Source organism: Drosophila mojavensis, unplaced genomic scaffold, assembly GCF_018153725.1.
Source record: "Drosophila mojavensis isolate 15081-1352.22 unplaced genomic scaffold, ASM1815372v1 contig_231, whole genome shotgun sequence".
Classification (NCBI taxonomy): Eukaryota; Metazoa; Arthropoda; class Insecta; order Diptera; family Drosophilidae; genus Drosophila; species Drosophila mojavensis.
The window spans coordinates 3,041,558-3,067,723 of record NW_025318772.1 but is presented as its reverse complement, the minus strand read 5'-3'; the positions used below and the strand labels follow the sequence as shown (position 1 = coordinate 3,067,723).

At 39.9% G+C, this 26,166-nt stretch overlaps 2 protein-coding genes across 5 annotated transcripts in view; one reads left to right on the top strand and one right to left on the bottom strand.

Moving 5' to 3' along the window:
- LOC6574783 (guanylate cyclase soluble subunit beta-1) overlaps window positions 1–26,166 on the top strand; it is a 64,241-nt gene that overhangs the window by 24,142 nt on the left and 13,933 nt on the right. For all 4 annotated transcript variants that reach the window (XM_015167651.3, XM_032729005.2, XM_002000775.4 and 1 more), the window contains exons 9-16: window positions 66–177; window positions 299–464; window positions 798–880; window positions 2,121–2,291; window positions 2,502–2,573; window positions 3,271–3,436; window positions 3,769–3,906; window positions 9,195–9,352. In XM_015167651.3, coding sequence (XP_015023137.1) covers window positions 66–177; window positions 299–464; window positions 798–880; window positions 2,121–2,291; window positions 2,502–2,573; window positions 3,271–3,436; window positions 3,769–3,906; window positions 9,195–9,352 — 1,066 coding nt within the window. The remainder of the gene's footprint in view (window positions 1–65; window positions 178–298; window positions 465–797; window positions 881–2,120; window positions 2,292–2,501; window positions 2,574–3,270; window positions 3,437–3,768; window positions 3,907–9,194; window positions 9,353–26,166) is intronic.
- Window positions 9,091–25,831, bottom strand: LOC6574784. Its single transcript, XM_002000776.4, has 8 exons — window positions 25,319–25,831; window positions 24,347–24,446; window positions 23,002–23,111; window positions 22,826–22,929; window positions 19,105–19,200; window positions 13,607–13,763; window positions 12,758–12,876; window positions 9,091–9,783 (listed from the first exon to the last, which is right to left on the bottom strand). The coding sequence occupies exons 1-8, from the start codon at window positions 25,724–25,726 to the stop codon at window positions 9,387–9,389; spliced, it is 1,491 nt and encodes a 496-aa protein (XP_002000812.1). The 5' UTR covers window positions 25,727–25,831; the 3' UTR covers window positions 9,091–9,386.

The following is a 26,166-nucleotide window of genomic DNA, read 5'->3' as shown; positions in this document are numbered from 1 at the left end:
AAAAGCGCTTTCTATTAATTTGGCTAATTGCCAGGCTAATCGGTTGAAACCCTTTTGCCCAACAGCGCCCCTCATCTCGCCGGCGACTTTCTGCAAGGTGTTCCCCTTCCACCTGATGTTCGATAGACAAATGAAAATCGTGCAGGCCGGCAAGGCCGTATCCCGCGTTATACCCAGGTGAGTTAAGGACTAATGGACGCTGGCCAGGTAGCTCCACAGCCAGCACAGGGCTTTGTCATGTTTGCGATTGGCCATTATGAGCGACCTTCTACCTTCCTCTTCTTCTTGTTCGCCGCAGAGTGGCCGAGGAGAACTGCTCGCTAATAGAGGTAGTGGAGGCCATTAGACCGCACCTGCAGCTAACATTCGAGAACATTCTATCGCACATAAACACCATCTATGTGCTCCAGACGAGGCAGGGCGCCATGAGCAGCCGGCTCGAGCAGCGCTTTCTGAGACTAAAGGTAAGCTGTGCTTTGATTTGCCAAAGCAAACTGTTCTCTCTCTCTGTCTCCCTCTCCCTCTCTCACTATGTGTTCCTCTTTAGTCAACCACATTTCAATATGCGGTCACACACACACACACATACATGTATATATCACATAATGAATAAGCAAAATGGCCGCTTAAGCGCAGCCGCTGCCGCCATTGGAATTGAAACTGAAATTGCTTTGCATTAAATTTAATGCGGCTTGCCGCAAAAGCATTGCATTAAACTCAATTTTACGATAATTGTTTTGTTTTTGGTTCACATTTTTACTGAGCTTCTTCTCCGTTTCTCTTCTGTCATATTCCAGGGACAAATGATGTATATACCCGAAACGGATCGCATACTGTTTCAGTGCTATCCGAGCGTCATGAATTTGGATGATCTAACCAAGTGAGTAGTAGTAGCAATAAATAAATAAAAATATAAATTTTAAGACAATTGCCATTTATATTTGCAATGAAATGGAAAACGAAACTAGTAAAGTTTTTGTAGTCGGGCGCTATAAAGTGCAATTGAATCTGTTTTGGCAAAGAAATACGCAGAAACTCAAGTAAACATTGCATGATATAGTATTATAGATTTTCCATACCTATGTGAGGAAATTTTTATCTCTTTAATACTCATACACGAAAGTGAAATGGGTATATGGGATTTTAAAAGTATATAAATGAAACGTAAATCCTGCAAATAACATTTCCCGATTTGCCACACCTCTAACAAGTGCATCAGAATAATTGCATGAGTTTACCAGACCAGAGTATATATTGCATTTTTCAAATATCTTGCTTCATTAGCGAGCAATGGCTTATAGACAACCGGACGGACAGCAGAACGGATAATACACAAACTTGTTCCATGGATGAGTAACAAAACTGATTCAAGTCATTTCATAACTTACTATTCCTGCTCCCAACTAATAATGTACACAAATTTTCCAATTGAATGCACAGAAATGTGTATTGTAATCAATGATTACGACAGCAACAATTCCATGAGCTACTCCTATACCAAAACAACCAGCCAGATAGGACTCTCTCTCTCTCTCTTTCTCTCTCTCTCTCTCTTTCTTTCTTACTAAAATTCCTATCGTTCTATATGCAAACTCATAAATGTTTGCTTCGCTCTTCTATTGTTTATAGCTTTTCTATAAGCGATTTCTCCGAAAAAAAAAAAAAAAAAAAAAACATAATCCCAAATGAATATAGACATTGTGCCAGATAATCTCATGACAGATCTTTTGCTATCTGTTGTGCATTAAAATTACTTAAAGCATAACAATTTACATTTGTTTATTTAAATGTAGATTTATAGAGCAGCTGCTGGCACTTTACGGCCCGTTGTTTATTATTTGCGCCTCGAAATTGAAAGAAATGGCAAATATTTCGCTTAAATTTATTGGTGACAGCAAATATGTATTGCCACCTGACTATAAGCCCGGTCATACATACACACACACACACACACGTGCGCACTCCCCCTTCTTAGACGCAGCGATTTTTTATTTTATTTACCAACATTCCAGCTGAAGCCAAGTAAAATCCAAATAGACTTAAGTTATATAAAAGGCGCGTCATTTTTTTTTTGGTAATTCCACTCACCCCTACAACAACAAAAACATCATTTATTACAGGAAGGGACTCTACATCTCGGATGTGCCGCTGCACGATGCGGCCAGAGATTTGGTGCTGCTTTCCGAGAAATTCGAGGCGGAGTACAAGCTGACCAAGAACCTGGAAATGCTGACGGATAAGCTACAGCAAACGTTTCGCGATCTGGAGAGCGAGAAGCAGAAGACGGACAGGTGAGAGGGGAAGCGATGCCAAAGTGTAACACAAATAGAAACACATTAGCAAAGAGCGCTCAGAAAAAAAGAAGAAAAAAAAACACGAACAAATCGTTGCATGCTTTCAGGCGCGAAATTAAAATTACTCGAACATTTTCTTTCCATTTGTTTGTCATTTGTTGCCGTTGGTATTTCTGCCGCCCCTGCTGCTCTGATGTTCTTCGCCAGGCTGCTCTACTCGGTGCTGCCCAAGTCGGTGGCAAATGAGTTACGACATCAGCGTCCAGTGCCGCCCAAACGGTAAGCCAAGAAGCCCCAACCCGACGATTACCCACCCAGGCTGGGCTCGTGTCGTGCCGCATGATATGAAGGTTTTATGAAGAAGAACTGAGTATGAAATTTATAGGCTAGCTAAGCAGCACTTGTATTTATTGAAAATACGACACTAAGCAGGCTATATAAGTTATTGGCTTGTCCTTTCACCTTTGACAAGTGCGTGTTAGCAACCGATATTTGGTAACACGCATTCAAATGCGTTAATAAATTAATAATTATTGACATAAAAACTGACACGAGTCAACACGATTCATAAACAGAGTCACGAATGTATAGCGGATTCGTAATAGTCAGGTAAAGTCTGTGTTTAATCAAATGTATATTGTATTAATCTTCGATTAATATGCATAGTACAAATATATACACATACATGTATGTGTCAGGCAAAATGTGTCTCTAATCAAATGTAATTCAGATCAACATATCAAATCTAAACGCAAATCGGATCAATTGTGTTAATATACCAAGCATATACAAAATCGTGTCACGACTCAGCTCAACACGCACTCATTAACCTAAATAGAACTGGTGGATAGATAAGTCATCTAGAACGCCTCAGCACGACACGCAGCCAGCTCTAAGGCTCAACCCGGAGCTGTCAATGGCCGCAAAGCATTCGCAATGTGCGCAATTTATTTAATGCTTCTATTTATTTTGACAGCTACGACTCCGTAACGCTGATGTTCTCCGGCATTGTGGGCTTTGGCCAATACTGCGCGGCCAACACGGATCCCGAGGGCGCCATGAAAATTGTGAAAATGCTCAACGAGCTCTACACAGTCTTCGATGCGCTGACCGACTCCAAGCGCAACCTGAACGTCTACAAGGTGAGTGCCATTAAATATATGTATATATAGCTATAGCTATATCTATACTATACATGTAGATGTATATTTGATAAAAATCCACTGAATGCACTCGCCTCAATGCGTCTCTAATGGCTGTCAAAACGTGGCCATCAACCTGACATTTAATTACATTTTTTTGTGCTCGGCCGCAGAGTGTTTGCAAAATTGAACCGGGTCAAGCAATTTGCCAGCTCGCTTTTAGGTCAGCTGTCAATTTGCCTGGCAGCCGCTTGAATATCTATTTTCACCACTAACACACACATGCACACACACACTCACACGTTTATCTGTGTGCATTATTTACTTGCCAGGTGGAAACTGTGGGCGACAAGTACATGGCCGTCTCGGGGCTGCCAGATCATTGCGAGGATCATGCCAAGTGCATGGCACGCGTAGCTCTCGACATGATGGACATGGCCAAGAACGTCAAAATGGGCTCGAATCCAGTGGTAAGTGTGAGGAGAGCCAAGCTCAGTAAATATTTAAATAGCAACCAGTTGAATATATTCTGTTTGTATGTTATCTGATGATGATGATTAAATTATAAATTATATATAAATTATTGTACCTATAAGCCACACAGATATTTAGCCAAATTCTAGTCACTTCCTTTGATTTTGATATGTAGTCAATGTAATTTATTATCGAAAATCAACCATGAAAATGTGTCGACCTAATGGAAGTTTGCATTCTCCCTGTAATTAATGCGTCACAAATATGTCAGCTTTATGTAGGAAATAATTCTGTGGATGTAATTTGATATTTGAAATATGATTTGAATTGCATGCAGTTGAGGTCGATTAATAACTCTTTAGTTGGTAACAAGTTTGGGTTATTTACAGCGCTGTCTGCTGTCTGCTGCACACTCGAGGCGCGACAATATTAAATGAATGCTGCAAATTGTATGCACAACTAATGTACAACTTTGTCAAGTGGCAGCACGGGCCGTGGCAGTAACAGAGACAAAGATAGAAACAGAGAGCAAGAGAGAGAAAGAGAGAGAGAGTTGCCAGTTGGTGCCGAGTCGTTTGGCTGCCTGCTAATTGTGCGCACTGAAAGCATTCGAAAGTTGCCCCCGATTCGTGTTGCAAGCTGAACAAGCTGCGCGCAATTTGTTGCTGAATGCATTTAGGCAACGGCTCAATGTTGCATAAATATCAATGGGGCACAGACACCAAAGGACTACGACTCGTAAATCGCCGTGACAAGCAGCACGTAAAATATTGATAAAAAAAAAATATATATATATATATATATATATATATATATATATATATATATATATATGAACGAGACGTTGAAGAGTTAGCCTTTTCGCTTTTCGTGCGACGCCACAAGAGACAGAAAAGTAATTTAAAGCAAGAAATTCACGCGGCCCGAAAAACTCAAAATTTTGCTGACTTTAGACAGTTTCAGTCTTTGACAAATTACTTCCAGGAAATGAGCAAAGTCGAGTCAAAAAATTAGTTTTGCTCTTTCATAGTCAAACCCAAACGAATTTGAAAGGATTTAACTATTTAAGCTGAACTTTTTTTTTGGTAGATTTGCTTGATAGTTATTCAAAAGCTCATGAATTTCTGCATAAGACTCTAGATTCAATGAACGCTCCACTCAGATAAGTGAGCTATGATGATCTAGGCTGAACTCGGATGTTTGAGTTGTAGAGGTTTGTGCTAAGCTGCTACTCAGAGTGGGTCGATGAACCAGATGAGCTAATGCATTCCATGCTCTACTCAGAGCTCTCACAGCAACTCAAACAGCCAGATCTTTGATATACGTCAATCTATTTTGTATTGATCTCTTCCTTTGAGCATCAAAACGTTAAAGAGAGATCCGTAGCACGGGAGTCTGAGTGAGCTTCAATACAGTGTGCTACACGAATCTCTTCAAAGAGTGATGTCCCGAACTTCAAATACTCATCTAATGGAAACATTCTTCTTCACATAATTAGCTTGATGCTCTCAACTTGCAAATGAAGGGCTCCGTTTGATGTGCCCGTTAATATAATGCTCTTATTTAGACAGTATGTAAATATTGCTGAAATATGAAGGAATGATCTCCATTCATTTATATTTAAATAGATTTTATTTACAGCAACCTTAAATATTATATCAAATTGCAAATGCTCAGATAAGCAAATTTAACTTGATCATTGTTGGCCTGCCATGCTCATCAAATTTATATTATTTATAATATCTGCTCCTATCTGTAGCATATAATATACACATATATAATAGCCTCTTTACATACACATATATATTATAGCTTAAAATTAGTTGATACGCTGCAAAAGTTGAGCTGCCAAAAAGTTGTGGCAAATTGTGTAAATTGCTGAAATTAATTCCAAATTGATGACACCGTGTCAAAGCACAAGCATCAAGTTGTGTGACGTGCTTGGGTTGACAACACATTCCGATCCCCGTCTGCCGCCGCACCACCGCCACCATCTCTGCCCCAAGACCTTGGGAGCCCGTGCCACTTGACCGTCAGCTGCGTCGAGCAGCGGCCCGCTGCAATTTGAAAAGAGTTTTGCTAAAGGGTATGCAAATTTGTCACCATCGCACAAAACGAGCGGACGACACTTTGATCCCACGCTTGAGTGGGAATACAGTTTTCAGAGTTGATAAAAACTGGGTCTACTTCTCTTGCTTCTCCTCCTGCTATCAGATATTTATTATTGCTTCAGCCAGCCTTAGAGCGGCATTCGATAATTTCCTGCCATAGCTCCTATTATACTTATATGTAGATCTACAGGGTATAGGGTATCCATCTTTCTGCTTCTGGCCGTGCACACTTGTTTTTCCAAGATCTCTTTCTGTTCTCTCTTGTGGGCTTAAACACTTTGAATGCTTGAGCTTAAAATATACGAGAGACATGTACACAGGGAAAGACATCTGTGTATGTGTGAGTGAGAGGACAAGGGGATGTCGACTTGATGGCATCCTTCACAATTACAGCAGCCCAGCCCGACGTCGGCGCCGATGTCAGCATTGTTGTACGTGTGGACAATGCTTGTGGCTTGTTGCAGTCACTTGCTTGCTGCATGTGCGGCAAGGCGTGCAGCAGGAAGTCGTCCTCGAATGCTCAGCTCATGTCGCCCGGCTTTATTGTCAAAGTTGTTTTTGCTAGCATTTTCATTGCACAGCACGACTCGCCTTGCACCTCACGCCGCGCGTCCCGCGCCCTCCCGCCAGACACCTCGACTGCGTCGTCTTAAACCATCGGCCCATTCGTCCTCCACTCGTGTTGCATGCAAGGCGACTACTGTGAACTGCTGTGGCTGCCACCGTTGCTCATCTTATGAGTGATTGCTCTTGGTAACGCAGCCGGATGCACGTAGCCGGACTCACTCCGGCTCAACTTCGAAGTATGTGCAGCATGTGTCGATGCGCACGACCGACTGCCAAATGCCAAAAAAAGGGAGCAAAACACAAAATAAAATCGAAAAAGACAAAGCTTGTTTGGCTTTCGACAGGCAAAGAGCCAAATTGATAGATAGCTCAAAATGCAATTAACAAATCCCAGCCGGATTCGTTCTACTGCTGCTCTGTGGCTATTTCGCGCTTCATTAGCTGCACAACAACAACCATGTGAAAATAATAAAAATGTAATAGAATACCCTCAAGCACTGTTGCCCCACCCACCACCTACCACCTCCCACCCACACCCTTTTCATGTAGCCAATTATGCAATTCTGTTTTCCTAGCAAAAAGCTTTCTATTCTTTTGGCGCGTTCTGCCAGCTGCTTGCAATCAATAAATATTACTACAACTGTGCAAATAAACTTTCGCCTGCAGTTCCTTTGTCAATACCCTGTATGGCAAATGCAGAGATTGAGTTGATTAGTTGCCTAAAGAAGTTTGAACAAAATTTTGATGCTGAAACTCTAAGACTATATTGTTGCTTGATATAATATAAGTATGTATATATATCGTATTTCTTACTAAATATTTTGTATGACAATTTTTTACTGAAATATCTAACATACATACCTCATTGAAATTAAACACCTACAATTCCGAATTTCTACTAACATCATCCTTCGTATATATTTTGTGCACTTTCTGAGTAAATTCACACAATTCACAAACTTTCTGAGCACTTGGGAGCTATATATGTACATTTTAAGCTTTTATTGAATAGAAACTGCTTGGCTCTAAATCGAAAGCAACACATCAAAATTACATTTGTCCGCCGCATGGTCGACCAGACATTGATTTGATTCAGTTACTCGCAGTTTCTGTGCGAATCGAGCTACACATATAGCACAATCATAAGAGCTTTGGACACACTCTTCAATGCCGTCCAAATGAATGGAGCAAAGTTTTCGACAGCTCTCACACTACCCTCATCTGTGCGACCTCCTCGCGTTCAATTGGCAAAACTAAGACACGTAATTACTGCAGCGCACTCTATGTCTGATATACCCTGTATTCTAGCAGATGGGCGAAACGATTGATTGACTATTTAACTACTGTTGTGAGGAGTATGCTTATGCAAATATTACTAAAAAGATTATAGTATGGGAAAGGAAAGCAATGAAGCTAATTATTGTTGTAGAATATATTGAAAAATCAATACAAAATTTTTCTATTTTTTATACGCTGAACGCAATCACAGAATTGTGGTTTGAGGCGTATAGAAAAAACAATTCTTATAGAATATATTGAAAGTAAATTAAATTCATTTCTGTAATGATCCATTTAATTAAAATAATAACATGTATAGCAATGATATAGAAATGTTAAAATTTAACGGATAAGGCTGAAAGCTGAAGACAGCTCTATACTGATAAAGCTCAGAATATATAATTTGCTTTAGACAGTTGAATTCATTTCTTCTATTAAAATTTCTGTCTATGCACGATTCGACGATTTGAATAAAAACAGATTAAAATTTAGGCTTTGAAGTCAATTCTTGTGTAATTTCTTCTATCTATGTTTATCCTTGCTCTCATATCTTTTATAACAAACATCTATTAATAATCATGATTCTTATATACAAACCTCGCTTATTGGGCAGAAACTTCGTCTAAATCTTCAATATAGGAAATTCCATTTACCCAGAAATCATTGGATATTCTCTGAACTTCAGTTGCGACTACAATCTAAATGCCATTCATGTCCTTCAACTGTTGTTCATTGTAAATTCTCTCAGCATTGGCTTCTCATGCAGCAGCTAGTCAAGCATCTATTCACCTTGCCACACATTCCTGACCAGCTTTGGGGCAACATCACCTGCTGGGGATTGTAGCCTTTCGCCTTTCGCTTTTGGGTTTTTGGTTTTTGGTTTTTGGTTTCTGCGTTTTTAGTATTTTGGCATTTTGGCCGCAACCGCAGCTCATTTCGTTTTAAATTTAATTAAAGAAAAGTTTTGGCCAACACAGAAGCAGCAGCAGTAGCAGCAGAAGCAGCAGCAGCCGCAGCAGAGGATGTGGCACTGGCAGTGGCAATGGCAACTGCAACTTTTTCAAAGTAATTGTGGTAACTTCTCCCCGGCTTTACTTGGCTGCGAACTTGCAACTTGGCACATTTTCGTGCAGAACTTGAGTCATTTCTGTTGGCCTGCTCCGAAAGTTTATTAGCACAATGAAGTGTTGGACTTGGTAATCTGCGCGTGGCACATACTTTAGCTGGGTGTTAGGCAACATTTTATTCAGTTAATAAATTACAAAGTTAGGCAGCTCTTCTGCAAAACTGTCTTAAATATATGTATGTCTCTGTTTATCCATTCACAGCAAATCACGATTGGCATCCACTCGGGCGAGGTGGTCACCGGCGTCATCGGCAATCGGGTGCCCAGATACTGCCTCTTTGGCAACACGGTCAACCTGACGAGTCGCACCGAGACAACCGGCGTGCCCGGCCGCATCAACATCAGCGAGGACACCTATCGGTGAGTGCCAAAAGACTGTGGAAATACTGTGTAATTAGCTAAGCGGCGGGTGGGTTTGGTCCGATGGTGGGTTCACATCCTGGGCAGCAGCATAGGCCTCAATGGCCGCCTGCTTGGCCTCGCCCATGTTGACGCCTTCGCCTGCGGTGGCCACAAAGGCGGCGACAGCTGCCTTCTCCGCATCGGTGACAGCCTCCAGCAGCTGCACATGATTGTCGCTCTCGTCCTCGCTCTCGGTGCCGCTGCTGATGGTCTCCAGCCGCTGCATGGCGTTTGTCGGCCGCTGCACGGGCTTCTCCGGCGGCAGCAGCTGCGTTCCGTCCAGCTCCTCGGTGAGGTCGATGTAGCGCTGCAGGCGCTTGGGCAGGCGCAGCGTATCGATGCCATTTGGCAGCTGATTATGCTCGCGCAGCACATCCCGAATGCGGCAGCTAGGCGACAGAGTAAAGAAATTTCGTTATATAACTAATATTTGACTTTGACTTTTTGTTAGCTAACTAGCTGACATATCTCTAAGGCAAATCTGTGGAGTATATTCCCGAAATTGGCCGTAAAGCTGGCTGCTTTCAGCAACTTTCTCTTTGGCGCTTCGCATGCCTGTCAATCTCAACCAGCTATTTCATAAATTAATTTAAGTTTCACATAATAAGCTGCTATAACGAAATAAAGTAGAAAGAGCTAAAAAAAAAAAAAATCAGCCAAGAAAAAAAAAACGCGCTCCGAGCGGAGCTCAGCAAAGTTCATGTGCTTAAAACTTTTGTTGTAAGAAAATTTCTATAAACTTTACTTTCGCACAAAGTTGCATTTCTCTTCACTCTCTTTTTTTTGCGGCATTGGAATGAGAAAAGACTAACAGGACTAGCGGATGCTCTATAAAATATTATTCGGGAATTTTTATACAATATTTTTGAGCATTTTTCATATTTCGACTCTAAATAATATAGTCTACATTTATTTATTAACTTAATGCAAACAATATTTGCTTGTTAATTTTGTTGTAGAGTCGAAAGCTGATGCATATATAGTAGAGTATTCTATATTTGGTATGCTCCACAAATACCTTTATTTTCCTTAATATACAATATAAAATTTGTAATATTTTGTTTGCTAACAAGAACAGTATTTTAGACAATTTTTTTTTTAATTCTATTTAAATCTTGAGAGCCGGATAAGCGTTGATTGCAGAGACAGCTACGATCCTTGATTGACTGGATTTTTTGTTAGTTTCATAGTCAAGTGTAGGCAGCCTTGCTCGCTGTGCAGGGTATGCGGAAGCAACTGAGTGAGAGAAGTTCGAGTGGCGGAAATGGTGTGTAGATTTTTCTTGCTTGCCTCTCTTGTTCGCATACTTTTTCACTTTCGCCACTTGATTCGCGCGCAATCAAGCGTCTTTTTTGAGGCATAGTGAAAGCTGCTTTCGAGGCGGGCAAAGGAAACTTACTCAACCTTACTCGAGTGCGTGTGTGTCTGTGTGTGTGTGAGTGTGTGAGTGGGCTTTGCTGAGGCAATTGCGAAATACTCTGTGCGAAATGCAAAAACTTGAACAACAACAAAAATTGGCTTCATAAAACGAGGCGACGCCAGCCTTAGAATATGCTAATCTCTCACTTAAGCTGCCCGCCTCAGTCAGCTGGGAGCAACTTTTTATGTAGCCGTTAATTTGCGTTGTCAACATTATTTACAGCTGTAAATTATGGCCTTCTTTTCTTCCGGCCACATCAATGAAGCGTGTCCCCAAGCGACTGCCGCTAAACGATTACGAAAATGACGAGGCACATGGCGTCGACTGGGACTGGAATGCGTCCTGTGGCCGATACATCACATTAATAAGGCCTTAATTGAACTCAAATAGTCGGTGGGCAGAGTAGTTAAGCTGTCGCAGAGAAATCCATAAATCGCACGTCAAGCGCCAGCCGCAGGCATTGAAATTGAAATCTGTTTCACGAATGCGGTCGCCGCTGCGCGCAATGCAATGCCTGCATATATATTGATTGCTGAATATAATATGTATGTAGAGCACACATAGACTCAATATATATTCACCAGCCATATATGCTAGTCCAGTTGCAAGAGCGCAGTTTCCCAGCACAAACATTGGCCAAGGAAAAATAAACTGGCAAATAGCTGAAGAAAAATGCAAACAGATTGGATATACTTTTCAAAGCGATATGTGCACTAGAGATACCCTGTAATGATACTGGAGTTGATGGTTGTGAAAAAAATATTTTTCCCTTTATAGAACACAATTTGTTTTAGCTTTTTTTTTCATTTTTCATGTAAATGAAAATGCAAACATTTCAGCTAAAATCTGAACAAAATCTAAGCAAAGTCAAATAATATTGCTCTATTATTTATAAGGATATAAAAGTAGATAATAAAATAAAATCACATTCCACCCATTATATTGAAATCTTATTAGCCAGAATTTCAAAAAAAAAAAAAAAAAAAATTTGAGATCTAAAATATAAACAAATTATACAAAGTCCTTCCTGAAACAGTTAGTTCTTTACAATATACTAAACACCCGCTAGCACAACGCCTGGCTTACAGGGTATTTAAGCACACACACACACACAAGTACAAGCCGCCTGTGTGGGTGAGTCAAAGTCGTTGCGATTTTTATGTGACACGTGAGTTGGCAAATGGCAAACATGCGAGGCAAATAGAAAAAAGTTGGGGTCAACGCGTGGCCCCTGGGCCCCTGGCCACAAGCCGCAGCCAAATCGGAGCACAAAGTGGAAAAGCCACAGCAAAGTTCTTTGTAGGCAACTTATCAAATTAGTAAATAGCTTGACAGCTTATCGATTAAAGTGCTGACTGCTAATCAAATTTGTACGAAATTCAATTAAATTTGGCCAACAGCTGTTGACTGAAACACAAGTCGGCCTGAAGCGGCGCCAGAGCTGAGAGCTCGCTAAGGCCTCGAGATTGACATAATAGACAAAGGGAGAGGACGGCGCCTGTCCCCTAAGCCATGTCATTAAAGCGACACAGAGCCCAAGTAAAACAAAGAGCAGCCAAATTTAAGGCCAGTTGGCAGGCGCAACAGCAAAAGAAGAGCGTCAACAAAATGCTTTGTCAAACTGTCTGTCAATCAGACAGGACCAAACGCCGTTGCTGCCGCTGCTGCTGCGACTTTTATACTTATTAAATTTTCCGGGCTTATCGTCGACAGTTGAGTGTGGAGCACCAGCAGCAGCAGCAATCTCAGCCAAAGTAATTGAATAAAAAACAAAGTTGAACTCGACTGCCAAACGTCAGCCTCGGCTGTCGCCTGTCAAGCCCGCCTGACCCAGCAGCCATCCTTTCAGGCCGAGGACTTCAAAGACAAGTGGACAGTAGTAGACATGGCCCCATGCCCCTATGCGGAACAAAGTTCGCTTTCAGCTCCCAGTTGATAATTACCGGCACAAATGTCGCAGCGTCGGCACACCATAGACCTGTTCCTTGCCCACGATTTTGTCCATTAGAAGTCGTCCATAGCGCTCGAAGAACATTTCTCGGCGTGTTCCGTACACCATAGGCTGCAAAGAGAGCAGAGGGGCGACAAGTTAAAAGTGAGCAGGCAGCACAGTTGGCCGATAAATGCACAGAGCTCTGACTGCCCGCATCTGGCCGCATTTCATCTGCCAAACCAAACAAACGGACAAACAACTCCCAGTTCCCAGAAATAGTTTTCTTTTGAGTTTTGGTAACAAAAATTTCTTAACCCTCAACACAGCCAAGAGATGGCCTAAAACTGTATAACATCTCGAATAAAATTAAATTTTGAATTTTTAATTTTATAAATGTATTGAAAATAATATTCTAGATATAAATTATGAATATTTGCATTAAATTATTAATATTTTATATTCATAAGGACCAAAATATTAAAATTAATATTTACTATTTGCATTAATTAATTAATAAATAATTATTATATTGAACTTTCTGATTAAATTATATATTCAATATTATATAAATATCAATATATAATTAATATGTACTATATACATACATACATATATATATGTTTTCAATTTTGAATTTTATATAAATAATATAAATATTATTCCTTATTTAAATTATGACTATTAAATTAAATTATTTATATTAATATTATATAAGTATATATATGTATGTATTTCCACATATGTTGCTTAGTTAAAATCTTTTCGAAATATTGAAGAAACTGTTTCTGGGAATATTCTCAGGGAAGTGAACACAGGACAGAAACGACGAGTGTCAGCTGAATGCTTGTTTGCTACTCACCTTGAAAGGCATTTCAATCATGGGCACATTGCGCATCAGTATCTGGAGACAGAGCACCAGCTCGCAGCTATAATTGCGTCCATTCTCGATGAGTTTGTCGAGCAGCGCAATTATCACGGAGGTGCCGCCGTCAGGTGGCTGTGGTGCGGCGCCGTATCTGAAATGAAAGACGGGTCACGGGCTATGGGTCACGGGTCACAGTTGTGGTTTACGTGCAATGTGCTGGGTGCACGTAGTTGGTTAGCCGGCGCAAATGCTTGCGGTTCTTAACTGTAATTTGTTGACGACGTTGCTCACGCTGCACTAACAGCACTATGCAGGTACAATATAATCGGGGCGGGGCTAGCGGGGCGCATACGGCAGGAAAGGGGCGATAAAGCTTTGAAGCGCTGATAAACAGTATGTGCTAATGAAATAATGAACAGAACACGGTTCGCGGTCATGTAGTCGACGTCCTGTCATATTCACACACACACATACACACACACACACACACATGCGTGTGGTAAATTGCAAATGAAGTGCAAATGTGGCGTGCGGAAGCACCAGAGGCTGTGGCAGCAGCAGCCGCTGCCAGCTGGCAGCAAACGGCAAATGTTTGATGGTGAAGGGCATCAGGGCTCTGTCACATTTTAAATTGAAAATGTTTGTCAAAATGTCTCAGTCGTTGCGTCGACTCTTCTATTTGCATTTCCCTCTGATAAGCTGCGTAATGTATATTTAAGTACTTAGACAGAAAAAGGAAAATCTCGCAAAAAATTCACTAAATTGAAGACGACAAGAGGCAAATTTAAAGTTGAGTTTAAAAAAAAAAATTGAAATCATAATACAAACAAAAATATTTAATTTGAAGACAAATTCCTTACTTTCCTTAAATGTAAAAATATCACATTTATGGCATTAACTATAATAACTATAACATAATATAATAGCTTGTCAACATTTACACTACTTACACTAATACACACACATACACCACATCGAACACACACCCACACACAAAGCGAAGTACCATGATCATGAATATTTGAAAATGTATGCAGGTGCGCGGCAAAACGTAGTTGAATGGCGTCAATTTGCATATTTCATGGCCAATTTCAATTGAAAATGCAACAAAGCGAAAAGCCAAACACAAATGAAAAGGGCAAACAATCGAAACCCACAAATAATGACCGCATCATCAGCGAAATCAATCGAGAATCGAGACTGAACGCAAATCAGAAACAAAGCACCACAGCCCCACAGCCCCAACCCCTTAACAATGCTTGTCATAATAAGCCAGCCAGCTCTCCACAGCTGGAAGCTGTCTGAGACGGTGCTTTTGCATCTATTTATATTATGAATAAGTACTGTGCTTAAGCATTTCCATTAAATGGAGATGGAGAAATAGATGAAGAAACAGAAAGAGTAATCCGAGTAAAAAAGAGCTCAATCATGGATGCTTAGTCTAGAAGACGAAAGCGTTTGCAATCTGTGGTTTATAGGGTTCATGATGAATATTAATAGTGATGTATTATATTATATATTATTATATTGTATTATATTATATTTTAATATATTATATAAGCCTTTGCTCAAGAGATCGAAATTAGATTTTAATCAAATTATAGCTACTTTTAGATAGAGTATAAACAAAATTATAGCTATTTTAGCTATGAGCTAAACTTTATTATTATTTATTATTATTATTATTTCTCTTATCTTTTTTTTATTTTTATAAAAATTTAAACATTTAATTCAAAATTCTAGAATTTGATCATTTCAAATCTATTTTAATTCATAAAAACTGCATAGAAAGGTGATTTTTTCTCTCCTTGGCCATTTCGTTCACCTTAGAGAATCTGATTCAAAGTCATGCCCGCTGTCTGTTTGTTCGTCCGTAACGCTTTCATTCCTTCCTTCCCTCTGATTTTTTGCTCTGTCCTATTTTAACTCTCGCTTTCTTTGCTGCAATTATCTGCCTCACAGTTCAAGTAATATTGAGATGCAGATTCGCAGAAACTGATACACAATGCCTTCTATAACTTATTAATCATCTCGCGCAATATTACATAGTTAAGAGAAATTGATTTTTAGCTGCGCTCAAAAGTATGCTATGAAAATGTTTCTGCTGTGCAATATGAAACTTGAGCGAAGCAAAAGTTCCACAAACTAACTAACTATGAAAGCGCTTAGTATACGACAGTAAATTCAAATGTCAAATTGGAAACCAACTATGGCTGCTTATATTACTGGCACCACTCTCATAAGCATTCTCATTGTTATTATCATCATTAGCATAACTTGCATTGCATTCACATTCATATCTAGATATTGAAAATGTATTTATGCAGTGCTAAAGGATAACCTTGCCCTAATAATAATCAGTTCGCATAGTTCAATTGAATCTGAATGGTGTGGAAGCTCTCTTGTTTGCAACGCTTTATGGCACTTGCTGAGAGCATTTGCATTTCGTGCAATTGGACATAAATTGTTATATCTAGTGGCCGGCTCTGATTTGATTGCAATCTTTGCCTTTTTGCCTTTTGCCGCTTTGGCTCTTCGATTTTTGGCTGGCAATCAATATGCGCATACTTTTTGGCGCTGCATCAAGAAATGCAACGAGAGCCGCCTGTGCCAAGGGGCGGCGCTGAGCAATGGGGCGTGCCGTAGCTACAACAGCAACAATGTTTAGGAAACGGCCAACAACTTGGCCAATATCGAGTTATAAAACAATAAATTGCCAACCGCAACCAGAAACCAAAAACAAACAAGTAAGAAGGCTCTAGTCAAGACTGCTCGACTAGGAGATGCCCTGAACCCTCTAAGCTGATATTCTAATCATTCTGCACTTCTTTTATGCACACATACATACGCATGCATCCACACGCACGCATAAGCCTGCGCTCTGCCAACTGCGCAGTAAGCAGCGGCTGCGCTTGGGCTGCGCTGCAGTGCACTATGGGGAAAAATCCAAATTATCGGGTATTAATTAATAACTTAAAAACTAAGCCAGATTTTTTGATCCGGTTTTTGTATTATTAATATGTATACCATCAGAAATATATTTTAGAAAAATGGGCGTGTCACCGCCCACCCAAAAAAAATTTATTAAAATTTTGTATAAAAAATTTTTTTTTTTTTTTAAGAATTTTGCTTGTTCATACTTTAAAATAATAATTTTAATTGAAAACAATCGAACTTTCATAAAATCGAAATTAGTTTTCTTCAGTTTCGAGTTCCAAATCAGCCAGAAATATTGATCCGCTAAAAAAATTCGGGTTCTTCAACTGATTTAATTGTGCCTTCAACTTTACATAATACAATACGTACAACTTCATTAGACAGCGACCTTTATGCTTTCAAACTCTTTTCTAAAGATTTGCCGAAGAAATAATCTGATCAGATGTATCCATTGTTAAAAACCATCAGCGAAATTATGGATTCTGCTCTCATGCTCTCATGCATGATGAAATTAGTCTGATTTATAGACCTGGTTGGGCAAATCAGACGCTTCCTTACCAAAAAAGCCTACAGGATGAACAGTACTTTCCATAATCTGCCTCAAATGAACAATTATTTTTATAAACATTTGCTGTCATAGGCAGTCATTCATAGTTGTCAGCTAGTTTTTGTTCCTGCTGCATTTCTTCCATTTGTAATTTATATTTTGGCAAAAAAAGCGGCTTTTGCTTTTTTAATATCATTTATAAGTTGAATCAATATTAGTCTTATTTAGTTTCAAAATCACAATTACTATTTCTTGGTTAGAGTTGCCTTTTTCATTGAGCCAAATATCACACAGGTCAGCTCATAGTCACCTGCTAAAAATTGATTTGCGCCGGTTGTGCGCAAAAGTGCACATTGAGACAAAGGCACTAAGATCCCAATTGATTACTCTATAACATGCAATTGGAATTACACTGGTGCGCCCTGGTGGCTGTTTTATATGTCTTTGCAAAGTTTAATTTTATTTACAAGAAATGAAATTTGACAACATTTGCTAATTATACAATAAATGATTAAAATAAGTTCAAACATCAATTGGTTTTTAAGCCAACGCATAGTAGAAGCCCTAAAAATTCATATCCTTTTTAAATTTCTCAAAAATAATGTCTGGTCATTGAATAACGATGATTTGAAAATCGGCTAACACAAATTGTAAGCTGAAGGCAAATGCTTTTCGAAGATAACAGCTGACTTTAACAGCTGTTAGGCTTAACAGTGGACTGTTATTCAACATTTTGGGTACAGTACCTTAAAGTTTGGAGTTTTATTAAGATGTTAACATAAAAAAATTATAAATTTTCATACTTCGCAAAAATGACTAAATACCCGAAAAACGGCAAAATTCCCCATAGTGCAGTGTGGGCAATATTATGAGAATTTATTTGTTGAATAATTTCTTTTGTAGACATAAGATCTTAATGAAACTTTCAGAGTGTAATCATATGATGAATATGTGTGTACATTCCAAAGCACAAGTCTCTTGTACTTGAAATGCGTTTTTTACAAATTGTGGGGAAAGGGGGCGTGGTATCCAAAATCTGTAAATTACAAAATCTTTGTATCCATTAACTTTATATACAACACAAATTTGAAGACTCCAGGTCTAAAAATGTTTAAATTAGGCTGAAAAAACAATGCCGATTTTTCGATTATTCTCGATAAAAAAGTTATTGGATGAATTATCGAAAAAAGAAAGCAAACTCGTACTGCGTATGGTACACACGAGTATGCATGCCAAATTTCAGCTCTCTAGCTCTTGTAACTTCTGAGATCGACGCACTCATACGGACGGACGGACGGACGGACGGACGGACGGACAGACGGACAGGGCTATATCAACTCAGCTCGTCGCGCTGATCAAGAATATATATACTTTGTGGGGTCTGCCACGCCTCCTTCTGCCCGTTACATACTTTTTCACAAAACCATTATACCCTGATTTCCCATTTTCAATGGGTTCAGGGTATAAAAACAAAAAAAAACAAAAAAAAAAAGAAAGAAAAACTATGTAGAACTAGCTCCAAGGACAACGTCTGTACGGGCTAAAACTAGTTGAAACTGCAAGCGTTTACATATAAATTTTATGAATATTTCAATGATATTATTGTTGTTGTTATTGCTGTTACTGCTGCTAGTGCTGCTGCTGTTGAGTGCATGCTCGCAAGTTAGTGGCAGGCTGCTTGGCTATGGCTGTAGCTGTGGCTGCCTCTTCTGCTGGCCATGAGACACAGCGGAGACGCCTTGTCATGCAAATTCGCTTTGGCAGCGACTTTCATATTTAATGTTAATATTTGCATCTCGCTCAAGAGCCGTTACGCCTGTCAAGGGTGTCGCGCAGGGGGCAAAGCGAAGGGGGCCTTCCATTGTCAGTTGTACCACTTGATTATGCTAAGCGCCGCATAGAGTTTTGTGTTGCATACATTATGATGACGCCGCCACTGCCAGGGCACTATGCATATTTTTTGTGCTAATTGAAGTGCGCACCCAACCAGGGCCCCGCCCTTGCTTACCTGAGCAGAATGAGCAGCAGCTCTGGAGCATTTGCCTGCAGCGCAATGCGTAGAGGCGACGAGCGTCCACAGGACTCAATGGGCACATCAATGAATCTGCAAATGAAAAAAAAAATCAAGTGAAACAGTTAGTTGACAATGTCACTAAGTGGATTCTTAAATAATTCTCTGAAATGTGAGCAGAACGACCAAGGCAAGTGACTCAACCCTAATGCGTGCCACGCCCTGCACTGTCCCTAACTACCAGTCAAATGGCTCCACTACATTAGCCCAAAGCAGAACCTTGCCAAAAGGAAATTAAGCTGCCTGCTGTTTGTTGCTTGTTGCCTGTTGCCTGTTGCCTGTTGCTGTCTACTGTCACAATTTGGGCACTTTTTGGGCTGCTCTCTTGTGCGCCTGCGGTGGGCTTTAGGAATGTAATCTAACATTGAGGCACTCATCGGCAGGCACATAAGTCTCTCAGCTTTGAAAGCTATGTTTGTTCAAGTTCTGGAAATTTTCCCACAGACTCAACTGATTGCATTTGAAAATGCAGCAGACATGTGTGTAGATAGACGAAACGTCTTTTGTGACGAGGAAATTCCTGTCAGAGTGCATTCAAGGACAGACTAGAAACAAGTTGGAGTTCATCCAATTGGACAGCTATTAGAATTTAATATGAAATATGATTTTGCTAACTATAATATGCAAGTGAATAAAAACTTCGTTTAGATTTTTATAAAGGTAACATATTGTTATTAACATATTTCTATAAACATAGATTAATCAAATATAGGAATATGTAAAATACATTTATATATAATATAATATATAGATAATATATATTTATATGTAATTTGTTCATTTGAAAGGGTATCTAATTTACGCATATTACTCTCATGCTCTCTAAATAGTTCTTTGTTAGCTCTGGCGTAAGCCTGCTCTTAGAGTGCACAACTTCAATATTGCGTATACGCAGCGTTGTTAGATGGCGTTTAGCTCCATTGAGACATTACCTTGTACAGCATATGCACTTGAAGCACTCTGCGGCACATGCGACACAATGGCACACAGCTGTGTGTGAATGCCTATGTGTGTGTCTGTGTGTGTGAGTGTGTGTGCGTGCGGCATTTTGTGTGCTGCTGTTGGCTTTTATGTCTGCGCATAAAAGTGGGCCCAAAACCACAATAAAGCGACAGCAGCCCGCATGCAGGTGATATACTCACACACACATACACACACACACACACACACACACACACACACACACACACACACGCACACACGCTGCTGTTGCGCAGTTGATAAGCGCATTTGCCTATTTTACATTGCCTGTGCTGTAAAGTCCTGTGCAAATTAATTTACAGCTAAGCACAAAACAACAAAAGTCCAGTTTGCCTATCAAATTTGTGGTCTCTTAGCACGTTTATGATAACGGAATTACAATTTACATTTATAGTGCACAATAAACTTTAAAAGCAACAGCACTTTAAACTGTGAATATGATGCTCTATATATACACAAATATGAGCGTAATTAAACTGTGACTGCAGAGGATATTTACATGGTTAGCCTGACATGATTTCTTTATGGCACATGTCCTTGCAGGCCTTTCTGCCTCAAATAAAGCTCCACAGTTAAAGCTGGTGTGTTTTTCTCTTTGAGCTTCCAAATTCAAAAACATTAAATTTTTAGCGAAATATTGCGATTCGATTTCAAATATCAAAGTCTTTTCGTCTTCCTTCACGCTTAAGATGAGGCAATAATTACTGTTTAGCTACTTTTAGCTGTATAGCTATTTTTAGCTTCGTTAACTATTTTCACGCATTATGCTATGAGCTAATTCTGCCTTCAAGCGCTGAACATAAAAACGACTTTCATCCACGCTATCGCATGGCCTACGTTGCGTATACTTAACAGCAGCTGTCCTTAGATCTTTAAGCTCGGCTAAAATTAAACAATTTCTTTAGCAGTATTAATCTCTTTGTGATATATATACACAAATTTTTGTTTATATTTATATATAAATAATATATACACATATAGGTTTATGCTCTACATAAAATTCTTGTTATTACACATTTTATGTTAGTTTGTGACGCTGATTTGTGCAAGTTTAGTGACACTCAGCAGCAATGTTTATTGGCACATTGCTTGCTTTTACTGTCGCTCACACACACACAGTCACACATACATAGAGCCAGCTATTAATGCTTATTCATTTGTGTTAATGTTTGGCTGAAGAAGACACAGTTTAAGCTCTGTCGAAAGGGGAACATAAATGTTCTTATGTTTGTCAGACAGCTTCACTGCTCTCTCCCTCTCTCTCTCTCTCTCTCTCCCTCTCTATGTGGGCGTGTGCATCATCGCTTGAGTGTTGGCTATGTGCGCTTATTACACGCATTTTTGACTTTAATCCTCCAGAGTGCTGGCAAACAAAGCCAAAATAACAAAAGGTTTACATTGCTGCCAGTTGGTTTGCAGCTTATCGCAGTCAGCAACACACACACACACACATGTACATAAATCTGTGGCAACTAAGAAACGACAAAAAAAAGCAAGCAAACAAACAAGGAATGCGAGAGACAGCAAGTTGAGCTCATGTTAGAAGCGAAAATCTTAATTATACATGACACCAACAGCAGCCCAGGCGAGTTTCAGATTGAAAGCCGCAGCGACCATTGTTCAAATAAATGACAGTGTGTGCGTGTCTACATGTACATATATATGCGTGTGTGTATGTATGTGTGTGCGCGCTGGTAAAGTGTCGGCATCTTTTACTCAATTACGGCGACAAACACGCGCCGAGCGCTCAAACAATGCAGCATGTATTAATTTAATTAAAATCCTTTTTATTTGTAATTTTCTCTCGCTTTCCCACCAGCCAGCCGGCAACAGGCAGCTCCCTTGTTTGCCCGCCTTCCAAGGCAGACAGATTCATTAAATTTGCCTCAATTTTTCAGGCTTTATCAGCAGCGATTCCGTTCTGGCATTCAGCATCAATTAGTGAATCAATTGAACTTTTATTTAATTACAAGTAATTCTCTAATTTTCTATCGAATTTCGCTACTGTCTTTAAATGTATATTTACCTTTGAATGTAAAGGGTGTTCGCTGGCTTCCAATTAACCTGCGCCAAACTTGTCGTATCTTGACAGAAACAACAAAAATAGCATAGACTTTGGCACACACGACCTGAAAACTAGTTTGGCTGGCTGCCTTCAGGCACTCGCGCTGAACAGCAATAACATCCGACTACACGCAACACAACAAGCAACAGAACATTGTTGCCATTGTCAACTTGAAAGTCATTCCTCGAGCACTTGCGGCATTTAGAACACAGCTACATACGTGGTAAGCTTTCACTACTTTCTGTAGAATATGAAGCAGAATGTAAGGAACTTTGGTCCACTCTAGACTTGCTCTAGATAAATTGCTTCCAATCAAAAGTTTAATTATAATTAAAAAACGGGCCCATGCTCTTGCCCAATAGACAAGAGATGAATTACGCCATTCCAGCACAGTTAAATGGGAAATTTATGATCCCAAATTGAAGGTTTTCATGTACTGCCATCAATTAAAAAGTCACGAAGCGAAAGCTTTTCGACTCATTTAAATTGCTTTTTCTCTAGAGTATTTCCCATTCGATTGAAGCCAAGTGCAGAGCACATACATATACATTTATATTTCTTTTTTGTTCTGCTCTTTGCCAGCCATAAATTTGGCGAGAACTGTCAGCTTACCTGAGCTGGCGCTCCTGCTCGAAGCGCGGTATCCATACGGGCAGCGTCAGTTGTTCGCGTGTGGCATGCTTCAGGAAGTAGACCATGGCACGCACATTTTCGTTCTGTTAAGCAAAGCAAAGATATGAAGTACATACTTATGTATATGTATGTATGTATATGTTCCAAGTGTTTACCTGATCCCGAAAATCGCTGCGCCAGCCGGCTATGAAGTGCGGTGCGTGTGGTCCAAAGAGAGCGCCCAAGAAGATGCGCTCGAACGTCTTCTCACACTCAAAAATCGACACTGTGGAGCAGCAAGAGAGAAGCAATTAGAACATTCAACTCCACAGGCTACAGCACATACCATATCCCTCAAAAAAAAAAAGAAAAAAAAAAGCCAATTACCCAGCTGCACTTGTTGCCAGCTCGCCCCTTCTGCACCCTTTTACAGTTTTTCCGACTGCCACAGAATGGAGTCGCAACGGAAATAGTGAAACGGAAGCTTGCAAAATGTCAGCAGCCAAAAAAATTAAAACAGAAAACAGAATTTTGTGTGTAAAAGCGAGCACAGGTCTCGAGTTAACTGGGCTAAGAGCGGACCGCATTGCACGCAGGCGAGGCAAAGGACTGTTGGCAACATTTTGACTGCTGTTGCATGTCCCCAAAAAAAGCATGTGAGGTGTGTGTCGCTGGCGAGTGCAGGACTAGCAAATACCCTGTATGCGAGACAGTTAAAATAGGGGCCTAGATGATGTGGTACTAGAAATTATTCTATTTTTAGCTGGATAACTTGCAATTGTTCTTTTCTTTGTTAGCTAAACTGTGATCTATGAGCATGATAAACTATATAGTGCAGGATATCGAGCTGCTTGACTTGGAGATTTCCTATTCCACTCTTGATAGACTCTCTGAAGCAATATTCGATCTACCTTACCTAAAACATTATTTTGGCTACACATGGCTTGCTGATATAAGAAACACAAGTTTTGCCGCTTGCTAAAAGCTAGACATACACACACACACACACACGCACACACACAGCAGTTGGCCTGCAGCCTTGGCATACCATTAATTCCGCTCGTCTTCAGGCTGTCAAGTTTAACGCAGCATTTTAATTAGAGAAAACACACACACATGCACACACACACACAGCCACATATCCACATAGTCAGGCGCGCAGCCTCTGGAGGCATGGCCCAAATAACTTGCAACACTTTAAGGCACTTTACAAGTTTTACGATGCAACAAGCAAACAAGCAGCAGCAGGAGCAGGAGCAGGAGCAGCCGCATTAGCAACACCTTTGTATCAACTTAACGTAATTCCGGCTCGCAATTAGCACAAACACGTGATTAAATGAGATTCGCCTGCTTATGTGCGAGCTTCATAATCTGATGCGACGTCATAAAATTCATTAAAATATGCAAAATAAAAGGCCAGACCCCAAAGCAAACCACACCCCAAAGCATATACACACGCAGACACACACACACAGCTGCATATGTAGGTATTAAATTATTAAGTTTGTGCCTTTGGCTTACCCAGAAGTTGAACCACAACCTCAGAATCGCGTACACCCCAATCCCAACAGGTGCGCAGCGCAATATACAAAATGTTGTGATATTTTCCCATGAGGCAGACCTGCAAAAAGGACACGTTTACATATTCATCTAAATATAGAAAAAGTTCCTTTTTTGTTGTCTTCTCACATAGAGTGCATTTAAATTTGAATGAAATGCTAGCCAAGTTTTCAGACCATGTGCTACAAATTACGCTGGCATTAGGGCGGGGCTTAAGAGCTAAGCATTAATCTCAGCTATGTAAGTCTGGCATAATACCGGGTCTTACATGAAACATATATATCTTTCCTACATAGATATATTGATTCTTCGTTATGTGCTATAAATTAGATGCTTGCCATCAAATATGTAAATGAATATTTTGGGTATTTAATGCCAAAGAAATTGTTTCAACTTGCTTTGCAATATTGGTAAAAATAAAAAGCTAATTTGGGCTATCTGATAGCTCTTAAGAAAGTTGAAATTGGTAAAGTTCTATAAGAGTAAACAAATGTTCAAGAAAAGCAAATTTATATACAAGTCTTTTGGCTATAAAAGTCTTAAAAGAAAATAGGCTGAAATACTTTAAGAGAAAATAAATCTAAATTCCTTCTAAATTCCTCATATATACTATATATATTCTTTATCCTGACCTTTTGTTTCTCTACATTACAGATATGCAGTTTGAAATACTTAACTACTATTATAGAGATTTTATTTTAAGCATATCAGAGACTATGATTTATATTAATTACTTTTATTAAGTTGTCTGTAGAGTTTACTGTTAGAGCAGATCAAGCCAAGTATGTATTATAGGGAATTCCAAAAATAGCAAATAGAGAACTATAAACCTATTACACTATGCAGAAAAGTGAGACTCTTAAAATCGACATGGGAATCTAAGAATGACAAAAATTGTACATTAAAATATTACAAACGATGGTTGAATCTTACATTTCCATTGCTCTGCTTGGCCAGTCGATGGAACCGCAAGGCGGCTGTGACCGCTATGCTGGCCGCCTCATCGGTGGCCACATTCTGGCCATCGGCACAGCCCTTGACAATGGCGCTGAGGTGATCGAGGACGTCGCGTCGCGATTGCCGGTCCTGGAGTCCGTTGCGGGTGATGTGCTCGAAGGTGTCGTTGAAGAAGCACTCGAAGATGTAGTCCATGACCAGTCGGTGTCGCGGCAGCTGTCCGTGGCGCTGGTAACTGGCTCGGCTGCTCGCCACACGGGGCTGGCCGACCAATAGCCGGAAGCCACACAAATGTTGCGGCAATGTCACCAGCCACAGCGAAGCCAATTGTCGTTTTAATTGACTTACGAACTGCTGCAATGCCAACAGCAACTGCAACAACATGTTAGCAAATCAAATCACAACGGTTAATATGCAACAAATGCAATTTCCGGCCAGTTAATGGGCCAATTTCGAAAACACCAAAATACGTTAAACAAAGTTCAGCACACGGAAGTTGAGTGAAAGAAAAACTACGCGGACGAGAGAGACGGATAACATTTCGCTTCTAGGGGGTGAGCTACACACACAGTGAGAGCGAGAGAGAGCGTGAGTGAGCGAATGTGTGTAAGCGTCAACTCTCTGCTCTACGCGCTCTCCGCTCTCCTTATTGATTTTTTCATGCTGGCAATGATACGAAAGAAGACAACAAAAACAAAACGGCAAACGAATACAATGCGTAAACAAACAAAACTATTCACAAATTATTTGCATTTAATTAAATGTGGGAATAGCGTGCAACGAGCTGAATCAAGTTTTATATTCCACTTGTAATTTGTTTGGCT

Bases quoted from the DNA above. Each gene is read 5' to 3' on its own strand.
- LOC6574784 (XM_002000776.4), bottom strand. From the start codon at position 25,726: ATGTTGTTGCAGTTGCTGTTGGCATTGCAGCAGTTCGTAAGTCAATTA. The intron at 24,447-25,318 runs GTAAGATTCAAC...TCCTTTTTGCAG, and splicing joins CCAAGCAGAGCAATGGAAAT to GTCTGCCTCATGGGAAAATA. The intron at 22,930-23,001 runs GTAAACACTTGG...TTTGCTTAACAG, and splicing joins GCAGCGATTTTCGGGATCAG to AACGAAAATGTGCGTGCCAT.